This window comes from Urocitellus parryii, chromosome 12 (assembly GCF_045843805.1).
Source record: "Urocitellus parryii isolate mUroPar1 chromosome 12, mUroPar1.hap1, whole genome shotgun sequence".
NCBI lineage: Eukaryota > Metazoa > Chordata > Mammalia > Rodentia > Sciuridae > Urocitellus > Urocitellus parryii.
This window is the reverse complement of record NC_135542.1, coordinates 20,259,921-20,283,337: the sequence shown is the minus strand read 5'-3', so window position 1 is coordinate 20,283,337 and position 23,417 is coordinate 20,259,921. Positions and strand designations below refer to the sequence as shown.

Genomic DNA, 23,417 nt, shown 5'->3' with positions numbered 1-23,417 from the left:
TTTTGAGACAGGAGCTCAGTAAATAGCCAAGGCTGACCTTGAACTTTCAACCCTCCTGCCTCAGTCTTGTGAGGCATGCCCACCATGCCCAGGTCAAAGAGTTTTTAAATAAAATATGTATGAGGGAAACTCACCAGTGGACTACCAGGAGCTTGGGTATGGACCTTCCGCCCAGCCCTACTTGCCTCGGGGTTTTCACTGGAGCGGCCCCTCCCCACCCCTTCTCCGTCCTGGCCAATCTTCCTGCTTTGGTCGTGTGAAGGGTCTCACCCCTCAGTTCTTCTGCCAGAAGTAGGAAGCCACAGAATCCAGTCGATGTGAGCATTTTCCTAAACTGTCCGTGCCCAATGTCCTTCCAGTCACTCATGCAGCCAAGACAAATGAGACTGGTGGACCCAACCCAAGGATTACCCTGTGCTTTCTCTCTTATTCATTTATTCCAGTGTGTCCAACCCCCAGGCAGGAAGAGAGCCCACTGTCCCCTCCCAGAAGGAACTGGGCTGTCTTGTGCTCAGCGTGCTCAGGGAGAAGTCAGAGGGGGCAGGGAGGAGCCATCGATTTTATTTCCTCAGCTCTGACACCAGGCTGTGTTTTTGAGATGTGATTTCTCAAAAGGGAAAGTAATCAGGCAGAATCCAGCTTTAACATCGGTTCCTTGGTCTGGAAGGATCAAGGTCCAGGCCCTCCCATGGCTCTCGGGTACAAAGGCTGGCAGGCGTGCCACAGAAGGGAGAGGGACACCATAAGGCTGGGGTGGGAGGAAACTACCTCCGCCAAGTGCACAGGGTAGACGCACTTTGTTCCTAGCAAGGTCTGTAATAATGCAGAATGGTTGGCCACCATCTGGGACACACGCCATGAGCGTCCCCTCCCCAGATGGTACAAACTCAATACCATTCATGCAGCATTTTGAAAAGCTGCCCAGCCTCTTAAAAAAAAAAAATGAAAAACAAAACAAGACAGATCTGAGAAACTGCATCATCTAAGGGGAGAGCCTTAAAGCAAGACAAAAATGGGACGTGGCAGTTTGAGTTTTGTGGTCACCCTCCTGAGCCTGGGTGACAGGGCAGGGGCAAGGCAGAGGGGAGAGACATCTGTCACAGTCAGTGCCCACAGTTGAGTCCTTGGGGTAGAGGAATCAGCCCATATCTCCACCCCCACTCCCCACCCCCAGGCAACCCTTAGAAGTCATAGGGGGACACAAAGATGGTGACCTTGGACACATGGTTGGCCTGGAAGGAGCGGTCCAGGTATTCTGACATGTCAACGTCCACCTCCAGCGTCTGCGGCCCCTCTAGGGTCTGGACGAGGATCAGCTCCCCCGTCTGTCGGTCTGAGCGCTGCATCACAAAGTGGCCACGGCTGTTCCCACCCACGATCCCAAACCGCAGGCTGTTGGGCCCAGGTCGGCCGGGGGCCGAGGCCGTGGCCATGCGGAAGAGCGTGATGGGCGTCTTCAGGTTGGAGGGCAGAGAGAGGTAATGGAAGGAGATGGTCTTGGGCATGCTGCGGCAGGGCCTGCTGTCCATGGGGCAGGGATTTCGCTCACACTGGCTGGAGCAGAGGCAAGATGGACGCAGTCAGACTTGGGGAAGCTCTAGAGGGTCCCCTCCCCTGACCTGCCAGCTTGCAAAAATCACCAGGGGGCCTTCCCCAGCCCTGAGTCCCTCACCCAGGGGCTCCGGAGCTGCAGGCAAGTGAATGTGGCTGGCATCAGGCATGTCCAGGGAAGGGACTCTGCATCTATTCCAGTCCTGGGACCCTACTGACTCATGTGGGGAGTGTGTGTGTGTGTGTGTGTGTGTGTGTACACGTCTATATTGAAGTGCTATTATTTTAGTTTTTAAAGAAAAACGAAGCCTGGGAAGATTCATAATGATAGCAACACTGGAATTCAAACCAGGTCCCCTTTCTGCAGGTGGGAAGACCTCCCCCTGTCATGGAAGGACCCCCACAGTCAGCTGCAGTGTGGGACAGCACACACGAGCTTTCCAAATACAATGACTTTTATTCTTAAAGCAGGAAACCCTGTCTTCCTTACCCACTTGGAATCAGGGTCCCATAGAAAAGTTTTCCATATTTCTCTATCTTATCAAACACAAAAGACAAATAAAACTTAGTGTCTGGCGATTCTGACCATCATGATTTTGCAGATCAAATATCACACTCACCTGTTAATCTCATGTCCCTGGAGGCCACAACAGACAGGTCCCTTCCTTTGGGAAGGTTCTGGAGTCCTCATTCTCTTTTATAACTGTCACTCTTAGGTGCCACACATTTTCCTGATGCTTCTAATTTCCGCTTTGATCCAAAGAGCAACTTAAATAACTAAGCTTATGAAGTCACTTCTCTGCATCTTAAAGATAGTGTGAGGGCTCTCAGGATCTTTTTGAGAAGTGTGGGGGCTTTGTGCTAGGGATAGTTATTCCCCTTAAATGTCCATCTCCCATAAAAGGCAATTCTACTGTTTAAGTGTGGAGCATACTGGGCATTGAACCTTCTAGCACTGTTGGAAAAGCAGATGATGTAACACAAAGTGCAGTGCATGACTCGGTCCATTAGTTACCAGCTACGTGGAATTGAGAAAATGACCATCTTCCAAATCGGGTCATGTATACCTGCCTCTGGCTGCTGTGGGATTCAAGGTAACATCAGAGGCAGCTGCTTCTGTCTGGTCGCCCTCCCTGGCCATGCCCACAGGTGGCTGTAGTGCCACCATCATCTGTGGCAGGGGAGCCCTTGGTGCATTACTCTCCCGTGACAAGATGGGTTCTTATGGCAAAGTGTTAAATGCAAACCACTAAAGGGAAATGGGAGCTCAGAGAAGCTGGTCGCCCAGCTCCCTGGCCCTCATCCTTCCTGTGACACAGCTGCTCCCTCCTCCAAGGCCTGGAGGCGTCCAGCCCTGCCACAAGTACAGGTGGGAGCCTGGGTGCAAAGAGCTGTGGGTGGCCCTGGCTGTACTCACAAGGGAGAAGTCTTCACGTAGCTCACATTGTGGCTGCCTTCGGGGCACTCAGGGCTGACGCACTGGAAGCCTCCCCCGGTGTTGATGCATGTGGTCCCCTGCGGGCACACAGGCTGTGGACCTGCACACTCATCAATATCTGAAATACAAGACAGGAACCCAGGGTAAACATCCACCCACTCCTGACTTTCCCTCCATCACCAAACCACAGGAGCGGCCCCAACAGGCTCTGAGTGCAGCACTCCACACAAGGTGGACTTTCAAATGGCACTTATCTTCAGGCAGGAACCACCCCCAGCCATCTAGACCAGGGACCTGCGGAAGTGCTGCAGAACCATGCTGGGGAGCACGCTCCCCAGGATCTGACCTCTTTCCCTCCCTCTCAGCCCAAAGGCCTCTGTGTTGGTGTTTGCATGCTGAGGTTCAAATCTCCAGAAAAACCTTCCTCCTGGGCTCTTCCTCCACCAGATGCAGACACCCCCTGCTCTGCTCTCCTTCCAAGCACCCAGGGAGTCCCCCCGCTGAAGACCATCTCTCCCCACTTCAAGCAGTCCTCTGTGGGCCTCCATGAGCTGTGGGATGGGCTGGGGGGCAGCTCCTTGGATGCCTCCTGCTACTCCAGTCCCAGAGGTGGACCCCCCTGAGCCTGCAGGGGACCCCCAAGAGAAGTTAGCAGGGAGCCACCTCTTCCTGCCCATGGAGGAGGCCCCTGCCACTGCCCTAGAGGGCAGCACTGCCCTCAGTGTACTGTGTCCACGGGGATACATGGGGGGAGAGCAGGGCTGTGGGTCCTGCCAGTGTGTGGTGGTTCTAAGTCAGTAGATTCAGTTCTCGCCAGAGGCCTGCTACAGCACCAGAGCTCAGGGTCTGGCACCCAGAGGAGCCTGGGCTGTCTACAGCAGTCCCTCCCCATCCACAGTTTTGTTTTCTTCAGTTTCAGTTAATAGTGGTCAACCATGATCCAAAAATATGAAATGGAAAACTCTAGAAATAATTCATGTTATAGATAAGTTTTATTGGAGTATATTTTAATAATTGCTCTAATATTAATTTTCACTGTTAATCTCCTACTGTGCCTAATTTATAAGCTGCACTGAACATAGGTATGTACACAGGACTGGATACCAGCTCTGGCTGCAGGCATTCACTGGGGGTCTTGGAACGTACCCTCCAGGGATGATGGGGACTACCACGCTCTGACTACGAGCTGCTGTGGAGAACTGGACTATTCGTGTTTATTAATGTCAACACTTGAGAGGTGGGGTCACAGGAGGCCTGCTGTTGGTATGTCCCTGTCCCTGGGGCTGGTGACAACAGTGACTGTTGCAAGAGCTCTCAGCCTCTCCATTCTGCCAGCCACTCCCACTTACACTTCTTCCCCTGCCCCCTGGGTGCCTCCCACTCCCACTTGTCCATGAAGGCCCCTTGTCACCATTCCTGGAACCAGCCTTAGAAAGCTCAACCCAGTCCCCCAGGACTGAGGGACAGGATTCAGCACGGGGTAGAACCTAAGCCAGTCATGTCCTTCTTACCTGTGCCCATCCAACCCCCTCTGTTCTAGGAGGCTCACTGGCCTGGGCTCTCTCTGGACTCTCAGACCTCTGGACTCTCAGCTGGGCTGGCAGATTGGAGGCAGGAGGGTGGGTGTGTGCTCCTCTGAAGGGTCGCTGCCTGGGGCCAGATCTGGTGGTGGCCACCAGCCCCCCAGCTATCTGCACCCCGCCCCAGCCATCTGCATCCCCCCAGCCATCTAGGAGGCTCTGATAAACCCCATCCTCTCCTCACTGCTCAAGCCCAAGGATAGTGGCAGCCCTCACTCTTGCCAGTCCCTGGGCCTTCCGCCTTCGGAAGGACATGGCCATGGCCAGCATTGTGTATCTGGCCACATGGAGGCACAGTGACTGTAAGATATCATCCCTTTTAAGGGTGGCCTTGCAGATGCCCATACAAGGCCTTGGAATCTGATGGGCTTCTCCAGGTTGTACATCAGAAGTGGCTGACTGGCTGCTCTGCCTCTGGGTCCAGCCCCAGCTGGGTGGAAATGATCTGACCTTGAAAACAGTCACTCCCACAGGTTAAGCAACTCATTTCCTATTTAGATGGCATGGTCTGGTTTTGAGAGGCCCTTTTGTTGCTGTGTTTAAAGATCAATGGACCTGAGACACTGACTCCTGATTGTGAGGTCGGGGCTAGGATGCGTGGCGGCAGCAGCTGGTGATCAGGTACAGATGGTACTGTCCAGACCCAGGGCCACTTGCCCCTGCTGCAGCTCACTCACCCTCACAGGTCTTCCCGTCAGTCAGGGTGTGGTATCCACTGGGACAGGTGCAGCGGTAGGAGCCCGGGGTGTTCACGCAGGCATGCATGCAGAGCCGGGGCCGCCCCTCCTGCCCAAAGAGTTCACACTCGTTCACATCTGAGGAGAGAAAGGCCGCTGACTTCAGGAGCCACGAAGCCGGTGTCATCCAGCCACCAACTAGGGTGGCCCCATTCTCTAGCAGTTGAGGCTATTGCTGGACTTGGGGTAGCTGCTGAGCCTGAGCCGCAGTAGAGCACTTGGATAACAGCCACGAAGGGGCGTGGCTTGGGCACGTAGGCGGGGCCGGGATCCGACAAGGGGAGGCGCCTGGGATCCCCACCCCGCCCCGCTGCTTTCTCTAGGCTGGCTTTCTGAAGAGCACCCCCACGGTCTACCCAGCAGCTACATCTATTTGTTTAACATCAAAACAGCGAAGTGGGCGGGGATTTCCGAGACCACGCCCAGGAAGCGGCCTCCGCCCCACCCTCTCCTTTCCCGCGTACCCAGGGCGGGGCGGGCTCCCTGCAGGTGGGCGGGCTGCGGAGGGAGCCCCGCCCACTCCCCGGGTGTCCCGGGGTCCCCGCGAACCCGCGCCTACCCTGGCAGACGCTGCGGCCGGCCACTGCGCTCAGGTGGAATCCGGCCTCGCAGCTGCAGTGCTGCGCCCGCTCCACCTGCGCACACCGGGGCGCGCGGCTGAAGGCAGGGTCGCCGGCCACGTCGCCCTCGTCCTCGTCCTCTTGGGCCGCTGCGGGGAGAAGACGGGACTCCTCAGTGCTGGCCGGGTGCACCTGCGGGGGGGCCCAGCCCTGGGGAGCCCCGCGCGGCCCTTCCCGAGCGCTGCCCCTGGAGTGGAGAAGGAAGACGTGCAGGTCTCCAGGACCCCGGCAGGGCGCCCAAGCCTCGAGGACCGGGGGTGCCCGAGTGAGATGTCGCGTGGAGACGCAGGCCACCGGACGGTCCCCGCCAAGGCCCGCCAGGGCGCGAAGTCCCCCGTCCTTTTATTTTATTTTCTTAACATCCCCAGCGCTTTTTATTTTTTAATCAATGTATTTTAATTAGGTATGACAGCAGAATGCATTTTGATCCAGTGTACAGAACTGCAGCACAACTTTTCATTTCTCTAGTTGTGCACGACATAGCGTCCCACCGTACGTGCAGCCATCCATGTACCTAGGGTAATGATGTCCATCTCATTTCACCACCTTTCCTGCCCCATGCTCCTCCTTCCACCTCCCTCCCCTTTGTTCCATCAAAGCTCTTCCATTTTCCCCATGTCCCCCCCATTATGGATCAGCATCCACTTATAAGAGAAAACATTCAAGCTTCTTCTCAGCAAAAGAAGCAATGAGTGAAGAGAGAGCCTACATTTGGGGAGCAAATTTTTGCTCCCTTCTTTTTAAAAAACACTTGAACTCCAGGGACAACAGTGATCCTTGGAGTTCAAAACTTTGGGTCTCTATTTTTTGGGGTGTGTGTGTTACCAAGAACAGAAACTAGTTTTCTAACTATTTTTACAAAGTTTTCAAAGGATTTGGAGCTCTTATGTGGTTAAGGGAAATTGGAGAGGAATTAGTGGGAGGACTCCTGGTAGGCACAGGAGGACAACAGTCCCCTGTGACTCCATTCACAGGGGGCACCTGCTGTCCAGTCCATGGGGCAGGCGAGGTGGGCAGGGCTGGTGGCAGGAACCAAGTAGGGGGAATCTGACAGAATTCCAAGTCTAGCAGATGAAAGCACCCTGGAGATGGCTGGTTGGCGTAGCAAGCAATAGGGTGTGAGTGTGGTGATTAAAATGGCAAATGTCATTTATATTTTATCACAATTAAAATAAGATGAATTGATTCTTTAAAAAGAAATTGGGGGACATGCCTGTAGTTCTGGCTATTTGGGAGGCTGAGTCAGTCAAGAGGCTAGGCTCACTTGAGCTCAGGAGTTCAAGGCCAGCTGGCAATATAGTAAGACCTGTCTTAAAAAAAAAAAAACACACACACACACACACATTTGGAGACAGGCTCCCCCACCCCAGCTGCAAGGACACAGGCCCCCGGAGGGGAAGGAAAAGAAGGTTCTAGCTCCAGGCAGGTGAGCAAGAGCTCAGATGTCTGCTGGCCTTTCACAGACACTGTAAGAACAAGAGCTGGCATTAGATAGATGTACCTACTAACGACCGATTTCACCTTCCTGGTTGTAATGGGCCAGGCTACTTGGGCAATAATCAAACGGACTCCATTTTGCCCTGAGACTCTACGTCATGTAAGAAATGCTTCTCCCAGGGAAAGCCCTGCCTCTGTGCCCATCAGTGGTTGCTTAGCAAAGCATGTTTGGCAACACAAAATGACAATTCTTATATAATGTAAAAGTCCTCTGCCTTTGGTTCCCAGTTTTTAAATTTGGACTATGTACCCTGAAAGAGATTGATTGTCTACACATTAGTAACCATTCCCTAATTTGTACTCAACTAGGGAGGTTTGGGCCCACTCCCTTTTCTGCTTATGATTTTAGATCTCATGATGTTTGTTCATGGTTTTGAATCGTAGCAGCAGCCACTTATGTTTTAATGTGGTTTTGGACTATAAAGGGTGTACTCAAACCCCAGGTGGTGCTAGAAGGTTAGACTTGCAGCCTCCCGCTTGGCCCGCCAGCTGGTGGATCCGGACCACCAACTGGTGGATAACATTTCTGTCTCCTGCTTTAAGAGCCTTAACATGGTAAGGATTCTGGTCATACAGATATTTCATAGTGACCATTGGACCCGAGGGACAATGTCCTAAAGGTCCTACAGCAAAAGAAATCTCAACATGAGGTGGGTGGGTAGAACATTCAGTGACCAAGACTGGGGTGGGGGCCGTTTCTTCTCCCCTTGTTTGTAAATAGAGGCAGTGGGGCTGCCAAGAAGCCTCTGCCCCCCTCTCCCAGAAATTGGCCCCAGGACAGGAGCTACAGGGGCCCTGGGCTCCCCTAGAGGAAGCACCCAGCAGGCTGACTCACTAGCCTAGTTCAGGCACAGTGAGAGGCAAATCCCCGGGGGCACTATTCAAACCTGACCTTGGGCATCCACCAGTACACTTCCCCCACAGAGACCCCACCAGGCTTTTCTGGCAAAGGAAAGAACATCTTTGGGTTGAATTTTTTTTTCTTTCTTTTTTTTTTTTTTTTTAAATAGAAGTCTTGATTGAGCAGAGCATGAATGAACCCTGTCCATTCTCCACAGGTCCCTTGTCATGAGGTTTTCTTGCCATGTGCAAAACGAGCCACCGTGTGGCACATTAAACCTCTGCTGGGAATATACTGGGACTCACTACTCAAATGTCTGGCTGTTGAGATTTTCAAATGCTTTGAACTGCATCAGCAACTGCCCATCTTGTAGCACGTGAAGGTTGGAGGAAAGACTTCTGCTGGCTGAGATGCTGATGGAGCAGAGGACCACAGTGAGGCTTCCCAGCCACATCCTCACAGGCGGAGCTACTGGGTTGCATGGGAGAGCCAGGTTCCCTCCAAGTGACCACCTTAGGGACGGGGAGGATATCCACCAGAGAGGACAGACACACTCCACTGAGGGGCACTGAGCTCCCAACACATCTGTGTTTGGTGACAGTGACAAGGGTCCTCACCTCCCTGCAGTGGAGCATTGCCACCAGCCAGCAGCAGCTACGTACCAGTCTGAGCCTGATGCTGACAGCGACTCCCAGTCCTCCCTGGGGGACAGATGCACCTGTGCTGGCCTACGCCTTCGATGCACGTTCCGCCGTTTTGACAAGGCTGACTGGAGCATTCGCTGGTACCTAGGAGAGAAGGGATTCCCAAACACAGATGATTCCAGCTCTAAAACAAAAGGCAATCATGAGCCAACTTCCTTTGTCACGGGACTCTTCCAGCTGTCTGCTCCCACCTGACCTGGCAGCCCTCTCCACCTGGCTGACGTGCTGCCCTGGCTCCTCTCCTCAGTAACCCTGCTCTCTGTGAGGAGTGGGCCTGGCACTTGGCCGTGCTCCACCGGAGGCACTGATTTAGTGTGCAAAGCTGCAGTGTAGACAGCTGTAACCAGGCGGAGGCCTCTGTCCTCTTGCCCACTCCCTCTGTCCCCATTAGCCAGCGTCAAAGTGGAACAACCTTTAAACAGGAGTGAAATTCAGGGGTGTTGTCAAGGGGAGGGATAGCCCAGCAGGATGCTGGGAATGGGAACAGTGAGTCCCCCAGTTTCACAGCCGCAAGCTCTCCTATGCTTCACCAGGCAGGAGTGATTGACTTTTCAGTAATGCCATTCCTTGCTCATGCCCTCGACTGGTCTGTGGAAGAGCTCTAGGTAGACACACGGACTGTAAAAGTGCACTCCATTTTTCTCTGAGTGCTAGGTGATTGTTCTTGGCTTATTTATAGCTTTTGGTATGCGTCCACTTTCCCCAACACTCATCTGCATATCTTAGTTATGTAAAGATGATTTTCAAAGCCCTCAGGCTGTGTGCTTGTTACGGATTTCCTAAGCCGGGTTTCAGTCCAGGTACAAGTCATCTGCGCAGGAAGAAGAGGTCTGCCTGCTGACCTGCTGGCAGCATATGGGAACTTGAACCCTTGCCCTCATCAACCTAAGAGCCCCTCGCCCACCCCTCTAAGAGGGAGGTGCTTTGCCTGAGGAGAATCATAGCCTTGTTTGGGGGGATTCAAGAGGACTTTGGCTTCCTGTGGGGCTGCCTTGTTATGTAAACTGTCTGAGGGCTTCTGTTTGTCCATAGGGCCCAGACTGTGCAGATGTCACCTGCCCAGGGGACAGGGCCCATTTCCGTGGCTCTATAACCTCAGCCTGGTTGTGCCCTCCGCCAGCCATTTTGTTCTCAGGTGACCAGTTTCCAGGACTGGGGCTGGAACAACTGCTCACAAATGCCATGGAGCTTGGACTGCTGTGTGGACCTGTGGTCCAGCCCCATCATGGCCACCAGCCCACTCCAAGAGTGGGCCACCACTAAGCCATGGAGAGGTGGGCAGAGAGTCAAGAGGTGTGAACACTGGTGTCTTTCATCCTGACCCCAAGGGCTGGGGGCACTGCCTCTCTTTGGGGGCCTCCAGTGGAAAATACAGAGTCTGGCCTCCACCTGGAGTCTGTGGGAGGGGGGCTGGGGCCTCAGTGGCCAGACACATACACACACAGGTGCCCCTGGACCCGTCCTGTTGCCTTCTCTGGATCTGCCCAGGATGCTCATTTATTGACAGGCTCCATACAAACTCCCCACATTTCTAACCTTTTTTTTTTTTTGTACCAGGAATTGAGCCCAGGGGTGCTTGACCACTGAGCCACATCCCCAGCCTTCTTATTTTTAATTTAGAGCTAGGGTCTTGCTAAGTTGCTTAGGGCCTTGCTAAGTTGCTGAGTCTGGCTTTGAACTGGTGATCCTCCTGCCTCAGCCTCCTGAGCTGGGATGACAGGTGTGCACCACCACGCCCGCTCACATTTCTAATCTGAGGTGCAGTCAGAGGCATTCTATGGCCTGGTGCTGCCGGCTCGCTGTTTGGGTACCACCCATATTCTCTGTCCTTGAAGAGAGCGTGCATTTATGTTGAGCATCGTGTGATTCAGACGACAAGAGGAGTGGATCAGAGAAGAGACCTGGGAGGATGTGTTCGGGCAGAGAGCTACAAACGTGGGGGCCAGGAGCCCAGGCATGGAAAAGAGCTGCGTGACAGAGGTGGGACCCCTGGCGCCCCCCAGCTGAGCTCTGTCTCTGCGACTTGAAGAGGGTGTCTTCCAGGGATCCTTGGTGCTCTCGTCATGAGGGAGGACTCCCCACGCTGAGCAGGACCTCCTCCATGACTCTGTGCAGTGTGCTCCAGAGCCACCCAGACAGCTCACGGGAAGCAGGCACTGAGGCCTCCAAAGACCAAGGAAATCGGCACTTTTAGTATATTCTCTAGTTATTACTGATATTAACTCAACTTTGAGAAACTCCCTGTATTTGTTCCTGCTATTACTAGAAGCAGAGAAGATCCTGAGAGTTTCAGAGCATGGATGGATTGGGGGCCCTAACCAGCCAGTGTGGTGCCAGTCACAAGCAAGCTACACTAGACAGAGGGTTCGTACCCATTGGCCAGGGGGGACATCCGAACAGGCTCACTGCCTCTTGCCTGATGTCTTGGGAGAGCTACGTAGCCCCTCACCGAAGTCAGAGCCCGGAAGGTCAGATTCTCCCTGGAAGATCATTGTGTGGAGTGGACGGTCCTGCCTGCCAACCATGGCGGTGAGTCTCCTGACCTCTTCCATGGTCCCACGTGGTGCTCTCCTGATGCTTGATCTTCAACTCCCCAGCTCATTCCAGACTCATCCTGAGCTCTCTCTCTGCAGCCTCCTTCCTGGCCATTTGTCCTTCCCCACCAGAGGACCACATGGTGCAGCCCACCTGGACTTATACCAGAGCCACGTATACTAACATTTGGGAAGGGTTGGCATAGGGAGCAAGGTGGTGGCAAGTCCTAGAATGGGTTGGATAAGGGTATTTTTCATCTAAGTATAAACTGGGCATGGTGGTCACCCTGTGGTGGCTGCAGTGAAGTACTCGTAGGTCACTACCCATCTCTCAGCAGCTGCTGGACACGGCTTCTCCCAAGTTAGCGGACTGCAGCTGCCTTGACACTCTGCTCTCAGCAGGAATTTACCTGATTGGCCTACCTAGGTGTCAGTCAACCTGCTGACAGTGGACATCATGAAGATAGACTCAGCCCCCCTGAAACCTGATCTCTTGCCTCATTTGAATAGCTTCTTCTCAATAAAAGGGGTCAGCGCGTGCTCTCACTCTCTCTCAGAGGAGTTGTCACAGAGACCCCCAAAGAAAAAGGTATTTGTGTCTCTTGTGTGGTTATTTTGCACAACCCAGTCAGCCCAGTTCAACTGGAATGACCCCTGAGCCTTTTAGTTGCTAGAACTGAAACCCGGCACTCCACATCATAAAGTTCTGTTTTCAAACTAGCATAAAGAAAAAAATCGTGTCCTGCGTCCACACATCTCAAAGCACTCTCCCTGAGCCTGTCTACAGACACAAAGGACACCAGTGGGATTTCCTCCATCCTGAGGAACCCCTGCAGCTCACAAGCAGACCGCAACCCCAGAACAGAGTGACCACTGCAGGCCCTGCCTCTTGTCCCTCTCCTCACGCACGGATGGCTTCTTGCCCCCAACTAATAAGACCCAGTTGCCAGAATCCAGGGCAGAGGAAGGTGTTGAAGAACAAAGACTCTGGGGTCAGAGTGTTCCCAGCTGTGTGACCTTACCACAAGGTTTCAATCTCCCTCTATGCAAGAACATGACTTTGTTGTGAGGGTTTAGCAAACTCATGCAGAGATCAGCCCAGGCCTGGAGTCAAGACAAGTTCCCCATGTTCTGTGGTCCAGGAATGATTAAAGAATCAAGCGAAAGTGTCCCAGGGAGCAACCCTTCCTACCCAGCAGACCCGAGCAGTGCATTGGGTCGTACCTCTGCAGTGGGGCTGCTCCCCTGTCCAGGTGCCATTGGGAAGGCACACCACGCTGCTGGGCCCCACTAGCCGGAAGCCGGGATTGCAGGTAAAATGCACTTCATGGTCGACCAAGTACTTGCTTCCAAACTTCCTGCCGTCAGGTGGGGCGCTCAGCGCCGGGCAGGAAACTGTAAGGAGAAAAGGAAGGGTGAGGAGCCCTCCTCCGGGCCATAGTCGGCTTCCTGGCTTACAGAGGGGGACCTCTGTGAGTCCCGCTGCAGGCTGTGCCATGCAGGACACACCTCTCACCCAGTCCTCAGGGGCTCTTGGGGTGCCTGCTTGATGAAAGGCGCAACACCGCTCAGCGACACCAAGTGGGAGCCTAAGAGAGGGGCGGACTCCGCCCTGTCATGGTTGCCTCGCCCTCTCGCTGCCACTTACTGGCTCTGCTTTCTGGGAGCTCCAGCCCCCTGGGTTTCTTTCTTTCTTTTTCTTTTTGGTACTGAGGATTGAATCCAGGGGTGCTTCACCACTGAGCGACATCCCCAGACATTTTTGAGACAGGGTCTCCCTAAATTGCTTAGAGCCTCGCTAAGTTGCTGAGGCTGGCCTTGAACTTGTGATCCTCCTGCCCCAGCCTCCCAAGACACTGGAATTACAGGTGTCCACCACCAGCCCTGGCTTCACTCGGGTTCTTTAAGTGTCCTGAACAGGCTAGGTTCAGGCCATCTCCAGGCCTCTCTGCCTGAAATGTTCCCCAGAACTTCTCCCAGCTGGCCCCTTCTTGCTTTTCAGGTCTCTACTCAAATGCTAGAACCGCCCAGAGTGAGTGCTCCCCGGCCACCATGGCCAGCCGAGACCTCCAGGGCACCTCGCCCCACAGCTCCCTGACTTTCTTCTTAGATTGGCAACCATTTGAACATCCTTGCTGGCCGGGTTGTCTCCACCTTGGGGTTAGTATTCTCTGTTGGGTGCCGTCTGGCCTGGTCCCCGCTGTGTCCTCAGCACCAGCCCTATACCTGGCGCTTAGTGAATGACCTATAAATGGTTCTTGAACCAGCAGATGAATGACACATCATGTGTTGGGCTCTCCCTGCGTCCCCAGGTAAAACGCACTTTTTAAAAAGAGAATTTGCCACTGGCGACCAAGACAGACAAAACCCAGCCCTCAAGAGGCCACCGCACTGTGCCCTGATACTCCACCCCGGCCAGACTCAGCAAGGGTTCTCCACGGGGCAGCCAGGGCAGCCTGGAGGGGCAGGAGGGCAGGAGCTGATCCCTGAAGCTCTCAGGGGTTCTTATTAATGGGGAGTTCCTGAGGCAGGAGGGAGCTTACATCCAGAGGCCGGCAGGCCCACAGGGCGCTGCCCAGAGCCTGAGATAGGTGACTCCACGGTTATTTTTAAATAACTTTATCATGCTGACAAAGTTTAAAACACTGTAGGGGGAAAGGAATAGGGTGTCTTTGGGAAGAAGAAATATTTAAAAACCTCAAGAAAGAGCCAGACATGATAGGACATGCCTGTCATCCCAGTGACTTGGGAAGCTGAGGCAGGAGAATTTCAGGCTGAAGGCCAGCTTGGGCAACTTACTGAGACTCTGTCTCAAAATAAAAAATAAAAATGGGTGGGGGGTTGGGGCTGGGATGGTGGCTCAGTGGTAGAGCGCTCGCCTAGCACAGGCAGGACCCGGGTTCGATCCTCAGCACCACATAAAAAAATAAAGGCATTGTGTTATGTCCATCTACATACACCTAAAAATAAATATTTAAAAAAATGGGTGGAGCTGTAACTCAGTGGTAAAGAGCCTCTGGGTTCAATGCTCAGTACTGAAAAAACAAACAAACAAAAAACCCAAGAGCAAAACAAAAACCCTCAAGAAGGACAACACAAGTAATTGTACCTAGATAGCTTGAATAGTATCTGGCACATAACAGTGGCTCAATGAATGTGGGTGGCATGAATAAATGGATTCCAATTAGTTAGAAATCAATGGTCAATCACATCCCCAAAGAGAGCTGAAGGCCACTGCTCTAGTGGAGGATGAGGAGGAACCCCTGGGTGGATCCACTTTATGAGCATGTCCTGGTGAGTACATAGGGCCACATGAATTCCCTGCACCTTTTGGAATGAGGTTAGTGTGTAAGGAATGAGATCAGCAGATAAGTCATCACAGCAGCTTGGGGTCAGGGAGACACAGGGCCTGGTGCCAGAAACAGGAAGACCAGCAATTCTTCTTGCTCACCCCCAGCAAATGCCCCTGCCCCCACAACAAAGCAGAAGATAATTTCCCCACTACTGGCCATTTGATCTGGGGCAATGTCTGGCCTTCCCGAGGCCCAGGGACCTCAAGACAACCTGATAGGATTGTCCCGGGGCTGGACCCCTGTGACGCACCCAGCACTGCGTCCAGCACCTATTGTGAGGCACAGTACACGATGGGCACTTTTTAAAAAGAGAACTTACCACTTTTAAAAAACCTAACCTGGCTCAGGGAAGAAAGCCCCAAGCTGGGGATGAGAGGAGGAGTTATGTCATGAGCACTGCCTCTCCGTGGGTCTGGTGGACAGGGGCCTAAGACACGGGCAGGCCGTGCTTTAAGGTTCCCTGCAGGCAGTTCTCTGCAATCCCGTGGAACAGGCTCTGTGGAGTCCAGCCTTTAACAGGAGAAAATAGAATCACTGGATCAAGGGCCCGAGGCTGCTAACCCATTTCTCTTGGCCTCAGTTTCCCAGTCTGTAGGGAGAAGGACGCCCTGACTGCCCCTTGGAGTTGGTGTGTGAGGGCTGGGGCATCACCTGCCTGGGAAGGGTGAGTTTTGATTGGCAGGTTGAGCCCAGCCAAGGGAAGCAGGAGGGGGCTCCGCGCTGAGCCTCTGGATTTGCACCACAACTTCTGTAAAGTAGCGGCCCAGGAAACGGTCTCCACCGCAAAGAGCGCCCCGATGGTGTCTGCGGTGAGCAGGTGCGGTCAGGCCAGAGGCTCGGTCCCCGCCCGCCCCAGGACAGGGAGCCAGAGGAAAGCACCCGCCCGCGTCCAGCGCGCCCGCCCGCAGGGTCACCCAGGGGAAGGCGCCCCTGTGCGGTCGGAGCTGTCCCCTGCAGAGGGGCCTCGGGCCACGCTGCAACCTCAACAGACAAGCGGGACTCGTCCCGGGGGCACCCTCCCCGCCTCCCCGCATTGGAACATCCCTGGAGGATACTTTTCACGCCTGAACACTCGGAGCGATCCTCAGTCTCCCGCACAGAGCAGCGGGGCCGACCCGCTGCGGGACGCCAGCACCGGGTGGGGCGTGCGCCTGCGCCCTGGCGCTTTCCCAGGAGTTTTGCTTAAAACTGCCCTAAAAAACAGCCCTTTAAGGATGGGGAGTAAAGCTCAGCGGTAGAGCGCTTACCGCGCATGTGCAAGGCCCTTATTTCCATTAAGAGTGCTTAAAAAAAAAAAGTTTGTTAAATGACAAGCCCATTGCTGTCCCACTGGGTAGGGGCAGGAAAGTGGAGACGATTGATTGACGATTGATTTCTAACTAATTGGAATCCATTCATTGATGCCATCCACATTTATTGAGCAACTGCTTTGGCAGTTCTGCAGGATCATAGGGCCATGATGGCTGTGTAGCCCAGAATGAAGGTGTAAGAGGAAAGAGGGTGACATGTCGGGGGAGACAGTAGGCGCAGTTTTAATACGAGCGCGCGCGCGCGCACAGACACACACACACACACACACACACACACACACACGCACTCCAGCCAGGGTTAAGATGTGCCCTCTGATGGAAATGGAGGCAGGGAGGCAGGGAGGAGGGAGGAGGGAGGACCGTCCAGGGCTTCCTGCAGGGGTGACCTGGGCTGGGGACAGAACTGCGGGCCGCTTGAGTGGGTTCTAGGCCCCAGCAGTGCTAACACGGGGACCCACCTGGGGGCGCGTCCGAGGCCACCCTGCTCACAGAGTTCTGCAGTGCGGCCAGTCGGCTCTTCATGTGGCGGATGCCCTCCGCGAAGCGGGTCTCCTGGCCCTTCAGCAGCTGCTGCAGCTGGCGGATGGCCGAGAGGAGCTGCTGTTTGCTGAGACAGTTCTGGGGAGAGAAGAGCCCACCCCGAATCAGGACGGGCTCAGACCCACGCGCTGGCTCTGGGCTTCCAGACATCCCCAAACACAGGATCCAAACCTCTCTTATTAAGCACCATTTGGAAGTGGCCTCCTGAGATGCCCTCTCTGCCCAGCACTCCAGCCCCACTCTGCCTGGTTATATCACCAGAGGACAGCACGTGTATCATAGCCCAGTTCACCTCTCAAAAAAAACCCAAATGAGGGCCCGACTGCACCTGTAATCTCAGTGGCTGGGGAGGCTGAGGCAGGAGGATCTCAAGTTCTAGGCCAGCCTCAGCAACTTCACAAGGCCCTCCCTGTCTCAAAACAATGAAAAGGGCTGAGATTGTATCAGTGGTAGAGTGCTTGCCTAGCATGTGCAAACCCCTAGGTTCAAGTTCCAGTACCACAAAAACAGTATTGATGCATCTGCGTGTGTGTGTGTATGTGTGTGTACGTGCACACGAGTGTACAAGGGAAAATAAGAAAAAAGCTCAATACAGTTAAAGAGGCATTCATAAAAGTCAACGACCAGCTCTGATAATTTTCTTTTTCTTTTTATACCAGGATTGCACCCAGGTAGTTAACCAATGAGCCACATCCCTGGCCCTTTTTAAAATTTTTATTTGGAGACAGGGTCTTGCAGGGTTGCTTAGAGCCTTGCTAAGTTGCTGAGGCTGGCTTTGAACTCAGGATCTGCCTGCTTCAGCCTCCTGAGCCTCTGTGATTACAGGTATGCGCCAGCCACCATCTCTGGCCAATTCTGATGATTTTTTAAATGCCAAAAAAAAAAAAAAAGGAAAAATTGAGAACTGTGCTTGTCATCGATAGACTCCTAAAGCAAGGTAAGCATCATGTTCAATGATAAAGATCCCAGAGTCTCTAATCTCAATTGACTTTAAGTGCCAGGACGGGGAGGGAGAGGGGAGGGCGAGTTGGGTGAGTGGGTGGGGGACCTGACATCCAGGGCCACTGGCTTCTAAGGTTGTGCACACACAGCTGGGGCACAGCTTCATGTCACCTGACTTGTGTCACCTGCTGGGAAGAAAGGAGCTAGGTCAAGATGAAGATCAAGGATATCCTTAGGGACAAATTTATGTGTTGAGTTTTATTTTTCTTATACTGATTTTTTTGTCCATAGAGTATTAGTTTTATGATTTGAGGGAAATTGTCTCAAAGCCAGCGGCACCGTTGGGAAACTGAGGCACGAGGCCTCTGCTGCCTGGGAGGCTGCCAGCCTCGCCCACTGGACGCCACCACGGTGGCCACGTGGACAGAGCCACGTCTGCTCTCCCAGGGAGGCTGCGAGACTGCCAGGCCCCTGCACCCCGCTGCTCTTACCAAGCAGATGACTCATGGCCGGTTTCAATGGACACTTTTGTCAAAGTTGTGTTGCCAACTGCCCCTGGAACTCATTAATCCACGGGGGCTCCTGGCCCCACCACACCAGGGCCTCAGAGGCACAGCCCCACAGCCTTGCCTGGAATGGAAGTTGTTTGTTTTCCTCCCCCAACCCCCAGGCCTTCCCACGCAGGGCCTGGGGGCACCGGCGGGGACCTCCTGCCATCCCTACCTGCCCAGCAGGGAGACCCACCCAGCCTCCTCCCTCTCACAGAAAACAGGACTGCTTCGTAGGTGTTTCCGTGGCTGTGTGTCAGTCCTGTTGGTGAAGTGCCTCACAGGGGAGAATACCCGAGTTCTTCCAGAAACACCGGCAGCCACGAGCTGGCAGCAACCCTGGGAGAAGACAGTCTCCACTGGGGTTTGTTATTGTGATATGTTTGTCTCCTTCTCCTAGATGAAGACAGGGAGGCTAGGAATCAAGTGACTTGGCCCAGATGGGTGTAGCCAAGGAGCAGCAGAGCCGTCCCCTGCTCCTGCAACTTCTAGCCCAGTCCCCATGCCCGGTGGGCGTTCTCTTTGGTTCTCACACGCCCCTGTATGATGAATGGTCTTATTGATGAATTTGCACGAGGGAGTGAAATGCTGGCACCTCAGTGTCCCACAGCAGGGTCAACCCTGTGTGCACTGAGGTCGGACAGTGGGGGCAGGGAAGCGGTGGAGGAAACATCCTCACCACGAATTCTACAGCTGCCCAGGGCCCAGACAGCTGGGAGAGGGCTCTGTGGGCCATAGCTGTCCTGGTGGACATGGAAGAACTCTGTCTTGAAGCAGAGAGAACTCAATGCCAAGGGCTCTGCTGGGAAGAGCAGGCAGCTGCCCAGACTGGGTGGTGGGGTAGGCTCCAAACCCTGACCGGGGAAGGGGAGCGGGTGGAGGGAAGAGGCCAGCCAGTGTCTCCAACCTCAGTGCCCCTGGCTCCAGGAACAGCTGTTTCTAGGGAAACCAGCTGCTTTCCCGGAGATGGACATTAGGGGTGAGACACACTCATGTCCCTGGTTGCAACTGGAAAATATTAAAACCTTTGTGACCAAGCAAACTCGGGCAGCACCCAGGCGAGCGGGGAGATGGAAGGGCTGCAGGCCGCCTCGCTGAGGGAAGTCCAGGGCCTCAGGATCTCCTGGGACGATGCTAACACGGCCAACGTGGTACCAGGAAGGCCCCTGGTGCTCTGGGGAGGCCAGCATGCCAGGTTCAGGGCCAGGCGCCAGGGAAGCAGAGAATGAGTGCCTTCCGCAGGGGATCTGGGGGAATGTGCAGCAGCAGCTCCTAACAGGCAGATCCCCAAGGACCAGCCATCAGAGCCAGCTCAGAATCTGCCACCTGAGCTCAGCCTGGGCACGGGTGGAACTGAGTCCCTCTGCAAGGGGGAAAAATGAGGTCGCAGGAGGGGGACTGAGAATCCAAGCGTTTCCCCTTTCAAACTTTACCATCTTGCTCGATCCTACAATGACAGCATATTCCTTGCAAAACAATTCAGAAACAAAGAAAAACACCACACCACACCTTAGCCTTTTGGCTAAACCAAGTGCAAAACAGGAACAACATCAAAACAAAGATTGTGTCCCAGGACCACAATCTGTGAGCGTTTCATTGGGTTCCAGCTCTCAGGGGGACCCACGTGCACAAAGCTCAATGTCCTCTTGCTCGCGCGTGCCAGCGACTCAGGGTTGGCCTCTGCTTTCCTCCTCTAGGCTGGCATGGCCATGGTACCTGTCACAGAGCAGGGCAACCCTCAGCCTCGGTTCTGCTCCCCTCCCTCCCATGCCCCTGCCTCCATCTCTCTGAGCCAAGAAGAGCTGCGATGGGAGCAAGTCACTTCCTTCAGTGCCACCCCTACCCTGGCGGGAAAGCTCACCAGGGCTATGGACAGGCCGAGGTCAACCCCTGGCCAGGGAGGACTGCACACCGGGAGGGGACTGCACCTAGGAGGTCTGAAGCTGCCACATCGAGTCTGACTCCTCTGGCCTCTTCTGGGTCCCTCTACTCTTCTCCCTAAAGAGATCCCCGAAAAACGTTTCCATTCCTTCCAGACCCGGCTCCTTCGCTGGCTTCTGCTGTGGACAGTAAGCAATGAAAACTAGAATCCCCTCCTCTTTGAAATAGTCACTTATTGGAAATGGGGTCAAGAAAAGACATTCTGTGAAACTCTTCCATCACTGAGGAGGAAAAGGTCAAGATCTGCCATCTCTGGGGTGAGACTCTTTGAACAGTTAGAGAAGTAACAGCAGGCACGGCCCACACAGCTCTTCCTGAGCTGGGAGGAGGTGACATAGCTGGTTCTGGAACATTCAGGTCAGTGCCAATAGCTATGGAGGGGGGTGGTCTAAGGCTCTTGGAAGAACGAGGCCCACAGCATACTCCAGCCACACCCCTCCTCAGCACATCTTCCCCAGGCCGATTCCTCACCATATTCATTCCAGAGCATCCATGGGAGGTTCCTCAAAGCTCACGGCCACCCCAGGAGAGGCATGTGAGACCTGGAGACCCCACCTGTGGCCAGGGGTGGACATAGCCAAAGATCACTGTGACACCCCAGCTTTCCTGGTCCCCACACCCCACCCTGGTAGGCCTGACCCTCCGTCCTAGCCAGGTGCCCCTGCTGTTGGAGCTCACAGACCTGGAGTCTGCTCCTGAGGCCCTGCAGGCAGGGTAAAGCCTTCAGGGGTGTGTGGGGGCACCAGGGGAGGTGGCCCTCGAGGCGTGGCGGAAAGGTCTCCTTCTCAGTGTCAGGCTGGGTTTGAGGACCCTTCAAGAGTCCCATCTATGGCAGGAGAGTCCAGAGCCTCAGATGGCCACAGATGACCCCTCGGACTTGGAGGGGCTGCCTCTCGCACTGGTCTGCCTAAGCCACAGCTATGTGTGAGGTCAGCGCGTTGCTAACAGCAACCCAGATGTTTGGATGTCTTCAGGTCTAGGGACCATGCACTTGCCAGATGTACGCCTGCTGGCCAGGACCTGACGCCCTCGGAGCGGGAGTCACGCCCAAGGGGGGCGAAGGCTTCCTCCAGGCCAAACTGGAGGCCGGTTACCGCTCCTCAACTCCCTCATCCTAGGGACCCCACCCGGCCTCCTTGCCTGAGAGCAGGGAAAGGGGACACATCTTGGGGGAGTGAGAGGATTTCACCAGGGGAGAGGCCCAGGGCCCTGGCGTAAGGCAGGGTGCTCCGGAGAAGCAGGCAGTAGGAATACACACAAAACAAGCTTATTTAACGTATGTCTGCTTCCTATAAGTGTGACATAGAACACGTGTTTAGTATGTATCAGGTATCATCCCTGTGTAATCCATAGCACACATATTTAACATGCTAAAAGTCACATGGAGAAAGATAGAGGCCTGTAAGGAACCGGCTCCTGGGCTGGCAGGCTGGAGACCAGGGAAGTCTGCAGGCTGTAGCTCAAGTCCAAGGGCAGCCTCAAAGGTAGAATCCCCTCCTCTGGGGGAGGGGTGGATCCGTCTTTTGCAGGAGGCCGAACCATAATACCATGAGGGTGATCTCTTTTATTTAAAGCCTACTGATCGAAGGCTAGTGGCTTCTGAACAATGCCTCCCAGCACCACCCACACTTAAGTTGACCAACACCAGGATACCAAGGCCTAGACAGGTGGACAGGAAGTCCACCACGGAGCCTCCTTCTGGGCTCTGAGCCCCGCGTGCTGGAAGTTTTTGAGCTCTACCTCCTCTGGCTGCTCATGTTTCTACACTCACACTGTGTCCCCTTCTTGTCTGTGTTCTAAAACAGTCACAGGGGCGATGACGGTCATGGCGGGAGCCAAGAGCAGGCACTTAAACCATGTGTCACATGAATGCTTTATTACATGCCCAAGGCAGCCCAGGACGTGGGTGCCACGATGGCCCACTCTGTATCTGAGGAGGCAGAATGTCTCTTAGCCACAGTGACATGTCCAGGACTCGGACCCCAGGGCATCTGCTCCAGAACCGGATGTGACCTGCTGCAGAGAGTGTCCCACATCCCACCTCTCCCTTGCCCTGCATCTCTCCTGGGCACAGAATAAGTCTCAGATAACCCAGGACCTTGTTGTGGAGTGTGGGACCCGAGTATACACTAGGTGCTCATTTGAACGAGCACACAGATGAACCAGCGCGAGGCCAGGACACTCTCTGCTTGTCTGACGTGGAGCCACCTTGCCTGGCACTTCCTGCTGCCTGGTCCAGGTGCCATGCCCACCTGCAGCCTCGCCAGGCCTCTCAGCATTGGACTGCTGGGCTGCCCTTGTCTGCTTTGCTCCCAGTGCCAGGGCCACTGTGGGCACCAAATCGGTGTCTCACCACATACCCCGTCTCGGCTCTGCACAAGACTCCGAGGCTCCGGCTCCTGCAGGGTCGGCAAACACTCCTGGAGCTGTGACCCTGGCAGACACCCCTCATCAGCGTGAGCTCCCGAGTGACCAGCAGTCTATCCCCACCGACACTCCTGGCGGTCCCAGCAGCCTGACCACATTGGCATCAGTTGCAACTAACAGGCCAAGTCCAGGGCCAAGTGCAGGGCCACACCGTTCTGGGAAGGGACATGCTCTGGGTCCCCTTCTCCCACCCTCTTCATCTCGTTCGTCCTCAGACTGGGGAATAGGTCATGAATCCTGCCCTGGCAAGAGCCACTGGTTTTCCCGGGAAGCCAGTGGACGTTGAGTCAGTCGGGGAGAGCACACGAGGTCATCTCCCCCGTCGCCCTCCCCGCTGGCCTTGCTCCCAACCGCAGGCTACAGCCACCAGTTTCTGGGCCTCAGCAGAACCCACCTACCGCACCAGGCAATAGACAGCTCGAAAGGTTCATGATGTGGTTTAGACGTGGTGCCCCCAAAAGCTCAAGTGGGAGACAGCGCAAGAAGGTTCAGAGGAGAAATGATTCGGCTGTGAGAGGCTTGACCCACTCAGTGAATTAATCCTGATAGGGATGAACTGAGTGGAAACTGAGGTGGTGGGTGTGGTGGAGGAGGGGGCTTCGGGGTGGGGATTGAGATATATATTTGTCTCTGATGAGTAGAGTCTCTCTCTGCTTCTGATCATCACCTGAGCTGCTTCCCATTGCCACACTCTTTCGCCCTGATGCTCAGCCTCACCTGGAGCCCAAGGAATGGAGCCAGCCTCTCATGGACTGAGACCTCTGAAACTGTGAGCCCCTAAATAAACCTTTCCTACTTTACAGCAACTCTGGTGGGGTCCTTGAGTTACAGCAGCAAAAAAGCTAAAATAGGTT

The 23,417-nt window shown here is 54.4% G+C and overlaps 1 protein-coding gene across 1 annotated transcript; it reads right to left on the bottom strand.

Moving 5' to 3' along the window:
- Nucleotides 1–406: 406 nt before the first annotated feature.
- Nucleotides 407–22,763, bottom strand: LOC144249869 (fibulin-7-like). Its single transcript, XM_077792066.1, has 9 exons — nt 22,682–22,763; nt 22,497–22,570; nt 16,624–16,783; nt 12,727–12,897; nt 8,927–9,052; nt 5,866–6,015; nt 5,247–5,384; nt 2,969–3,107; nt 407–1,554 (listed from the first exon to the last, which is right to left on the bottom strand). Exons 1-9 carry the CDS (start codon nt 22,761–22,763, stop codon nt 1,182–1,184), a joined length of 1,413 nt encoding a protein of 470 aa, XP_077648192.1. The 3' UTR covers nt 407–1,181.
- Between the last annotated feature and the right edge of the window lie 654 nt (nt 22,764–23,417).